This window comes from Gekko japonicus, unplaced genomic scaffold (genome assembly GCF_001447785.1).
Source record: "Gekko japonicus isolate JY-2015 unplaced genomic scaffold, Gekko_japonicus_V1.1 scaffold1667, whole genome shotgun sequence".
NCBI classification, from domain to species: Eukaryota; Metazoa; Chordata; class Lepidosauria; order Squamata; family Gekkonidae; genus Gekko; species Gekko japonicus.
This window is the reverse complement of record NW_015168702.1, coordinates 308,544-312,944: the sequence shown is the minus strand read 5'-3', so window position 1 is coordinate 312,944 and position 4,401 is coordinate 308,544. Positions and strand designations below refer to the sequence as shown.

Here is a 4,401-nt window from a genome sequence, read left to right as displayed (position 1 = left end):
CCCCCCCCGTGAGTATCTTGGGTCCCCCTCTTGTTGTTCTCTAACTAGGAAAAAAACAGGTCTAAAAGTGATGCAAAGTACACCTTCCTAGATAGTATAAATTTTCTAATATAAATTAATATGCTGTTATGGTCAGCTTTTCACATTGCTTTAGTGAAAAAGTATTAATCGAGTCAATTCAATCCACCCCAGCAAAAGTCCCCCTCATGCTTAATTTCTGCATGCAAGGTGGAAGTCAACAGCATGAGACGCTGGTATCAAGTTTTGCTGGCAAAGAATAACCCACGCAGAAACACTTGCAGGGAACAAAAAGGATCTGTTTGTTTTATGGTCCAGGAGCCTTGCATCTTAGAAAAGCAAACACTCCACACTCCCAAGAGACAACAAAGCAGGTTCAAAAGACAAGTGCACAACGCACACTCCAAGAGCTCAAAGTCTTACATCAAGAAAGCACAAAAACTTCCACAGGCTTTAACTTACACTTTTCAAATTCATCATCGCTGCCTGAAGATGATGAGCTGCAAAAAAGCCAACATGAAAAGTGTTATCAGCCCATTCTGTAACCACACTCAACACTGGCAATTCAAGTGGCACCCCCCCACACCGGTCCCACGCACAGAAAAGTCCCGCCAGCAGTCAGATCTGCCGTTGGATACCCCCTCGAGCTGGACCCTGAACCTATCTATATAGCTATTTACCTGAAGCACTTATTAGCAGCCTTTCTTCCTTGCAGAGCTTAGAGTAGGTGACAATGTAAATTAAATACATAAAACAGAGTAAATGAAAATACACAAAATCAAACTTTAAGATCACAGTTTAGAACTACTTTAATCAAATGTACAGAATTTACATTCTCAGTTTACAGGAGGCAGATAGTTTCCAGTTGGTTTAATGTGAAGTGCCACAATAGTAGAACTCTCTCTCTCTCAACACCTTCTCCCCCTTCCCACGACTCTGCCCCCTCGAAGAGGCACATATTTTGCAAGGGACATATCTGTACCTAATGCCAAGGAAAGGGGGGGCAACCCCCTCCACCCACTGACACATATTCTCACATGACAAGGGCATTGGTGAAGCGTAAACTCAAGTGTAAACTGTAGTTTGTGACTGCCAAATACGAAAGTCCAAGCTTGACTCATTAGAGATTACGCTCATTAATGGTCAAACAGATGTTCAGCAAAAAATGCTTTGGGAGAGTTCCCAGGGTGGGCAAATCCTTTCCTATCCTCATCTTTACGCAAAATCTCTCCCTTAGTTTTATGTCCAAGTGCATCCAGCTTGCCAAGCTGAAAAGGCATGTGCAGGTATAAAGGCATGGACCGCTCTTTTGCCTTATTGTATAGCAAAACTAGGGTCTTATAAATTTGAATAACTCCCTCCCTCCCATTCTGTCCACTTCCCTCCTTGTTTTAAGCTAAACTATTTATTATTAGAACACGATGGCCAGACACCGTAAAAGTCGACACCAGTCTGAGCACAGAACAACTCAAAGGAACAGGACAAGATCAGACAACAGGGAGAGAGCTGGCCCGTAGAATCGCCAAGAGTTGAACATGGCGGAATGGCTAACAGCAACAACGTCATTTATTATTTACACCACATATATAATGAGGCAGCTGGGAGGCCACTGTGAGAGCAGAGTGCTGGACTTGAAGGGCCTTTGGTCTGATCCAGCATGGCTCCTCTAACGTTCTCGTGTTCTTATTTACGTCCATGGCAAGTGTCTCCTTTTCTAGGTATGTTTTCAATGCACTTTCTGTGGTGTGTTCCAACCCCTTTTGTTAACTGAATTCAGTGGCCAACTCCAGTGTCTGACACCGACTAATTAGGATTACTACCCCTACCCACTAATATTATTTTTGGTGTGTTTCGTTTTTCTCTTACTGGAGGAGGGGTGGGAGTAAGAAGGGAAGTTTGGCTGGGGAGGGAATTCTTAGGATTTTAATTAGCTCTTAATTAAATTGGATTCCCTGGTTAGGTCTATTGAGTATTACTGAACTGCTGTCCTAGGGTTAGGGTTTCTGCTCTCTTTATATTGCCAGACGGGGGTAAATGCTAGACAGGGTTGGATCTGGGGTGGGAGGATTTAGCAGAGGAGGCCACAGGAATGTTGAGGATTTCGGTGACGGTGGGGTGGGTGGGTGGGAGGTATGACGGCTATTTTAAAGGAAGGAGATGGAGATACGGTTACACGTGGTCCCTTTCCAACCATCACCTCATCCTGAGGGATGCTGCTGTAATGAAGACCTTGGCCCTGCAGGATTTTCTTGCAGCTCAAAACACAGACCTGGCATGCGTGACCAAGACCTGGGTGCAGGATGGGGAGACAGTCACCCAGCCCAATGATTCAGGACATCTGGATCACTGACTTCCCTGCCACAAGGGGGAGCAAAATGATAAAGGAATTGGCTATTGGTGATGAGGCATTTGTGAGCTACTTTGCACACAAAGTCTTGTCGCTTCGCCAGGACCTCCCTGCCACGGTTAAAACAGTAAGTGAACTGGAAGCCCCTTGGCTGTCTCCTGGCCCGGTGTTGGACTGATCCAGTCGTCTCTTCCAGGAAGAGACTGACAAGGCCCTGGAGGCTGTGAGGCCCACCGCCCGCTTCCTTGAGCTGTGTCCATCTTGGCTTGCTAAAGGGCTAAGGAGATGGAATGCAGGTTCCCATGGGAGACGAAGTATCAACTCCTCCCTATTGTCAGGGACGTTCCCAGAGTGCCTCAGTCTGGTGTCGTGGTTAAGTGCGCAGAGGACTCTAATCTGGGAGAACATCTGGGAAGTGGAGCGCACCCGTGGCTTACCGCCGACAATGCGCCTTTACAAACTAGTACCTCCAAAAACCAATCCAAGGTACTAGTAAACGTTTGCCACCGGCTGCTTCCAGATGCCCGTGATCGCGCCGGCGCTCGGCACACAGAAGATTCGCCTTTGCAGTGCAGAATACAGGGAGGGTTAACAACATTTGGCCCCAGTCACACGGTGGGCAGATTATCCAGGCCCGATCACACCCCAACATCTGGGAAATGGAGCGCACCCGTGGCTTACCGCTGACAATGTGCATTTAAAAACTAGTACCTCCAAGGTACTAGTAAACGTTTGCCATGGGCTGCCTCCAGACGCCCGTGGTGTGATCGCGCCTCCGCGTGGCATTCCCCTCCGGTCCCTCGTTTACCCGCTGGCACTGAAGGAAGGACCCCTGCTGTGCCGCCGGCGCGTCTGATCGTGTAATCGCGGATCAAACTGCGCCAGGGCCATTAGCCACGCCCCCCCACGGGATATCTGGCCCGTCTGCCCGGGGCCTATGAAATGTTTTCTGTTTCAGAATGAGTGAATTGCTTTTCAAGACAAGGCAGGTGTGCTGTAGTCCTAGACAACTCTTAAACCCACCCGAGAAGGATGCCTAATCTTCATGAGGGGAGCATGAAGGGCTCTCATTGATTCTCAATGGCTAGATGTCTTCTATTGTCCTTTTGACCAGACTCTTCCCTTGTGACTGACCTTTTCACCTCTCCCTCAAACCAGTGAGGTGGTGAGTAAATAACTCATTGTCCTAACTTGCTGGAGGGGGAGGGATCAGAAGAAGGTGGGGCAGAAACTGCACCAAGAGAGGAAAACTATACAACAAACTTAAAGTCCAATGGCCCCTTTAAGACCAACAAAGGTTTATTCAAGGTATTGTTGGAAATATGTGCCTTGCAATTCAGTGATTATAGGGTCAATCTATTTACCTTGTGTGCTATTGTTTAGACTGACCTGGAAGGGAAACCTGGCTCAGAGCCAATGAAAACAATGCCTGAGAAAAGAAGAAGAATCTCCATTGCAGTTGTTGTTGTTGTGAGACCATGCGGTTGGTCTGCTCTGTAGCTGTAGAGACGTAATCTTAGGTCTTTTATTTTGTAGCTCTTCCTGTGTACCCTTTCCCTTAGAGATAAAGATTTTTACACAGAAATGCCTCCTCTCCAGTGAAGCAAAGATCCATTGCAAACTCTGAATATCTAAGTATTTTTGCCAATTTTTCCAATAGGTATGAGCTTTCGTGTGCACACACACTTTATCAAATACGTAGACTGGCTGAGCTCTCTCTAACTAGTAGCCACAGAAGGAAGAAGATCTATATACTAATAGCTAAGTCGCCCCCGTTCGTGCGGATACCTAATTCCGCATATCGGGGGCACTTGGAGGGGAGGGAGATTTTTGTGCACACTTGGGGCAGTCCCCAGGTGTGCACAAAAATCTAAAAACCCGGAAAAAATATCGGGGGGATACTTAAATCCCCCAAAAGTGACAGAGCATCCCCTGTGCATGCGCAGGGAACGCTCTGCAAACTTCCTCGCCGCCGCCGCTTCGAGACAGCGAGGCCCGAGCGGCAAGCTGTTCAGACCTCGCTTCGGAGCCGGGGG

The 4,401-nt window shown here is 47.5% G+C and overlaps 1 protein-coding gene across 1 annotated transcript in view; it reads right to left on the bottom strand.

The window, feature by feature from the left end:
* ACRC (acidic repeat containing) overlaps positions 1 to 4,401 on the bottom strand; it is a 25,572-nt gene that overhangs the window by 18,379 nt on the left and 2,792 nt on the right. The window contains exon 3 of the mRNA XM_015415510.1: positions 481 to 518. Within this exon, the coding sequence (XP_015270996.1) occupies positions 481 to 518 (38 nt within the window). The remainder of the gene's footprint in view (positions 1 to 480; positions 519 to 4,401) is intronic.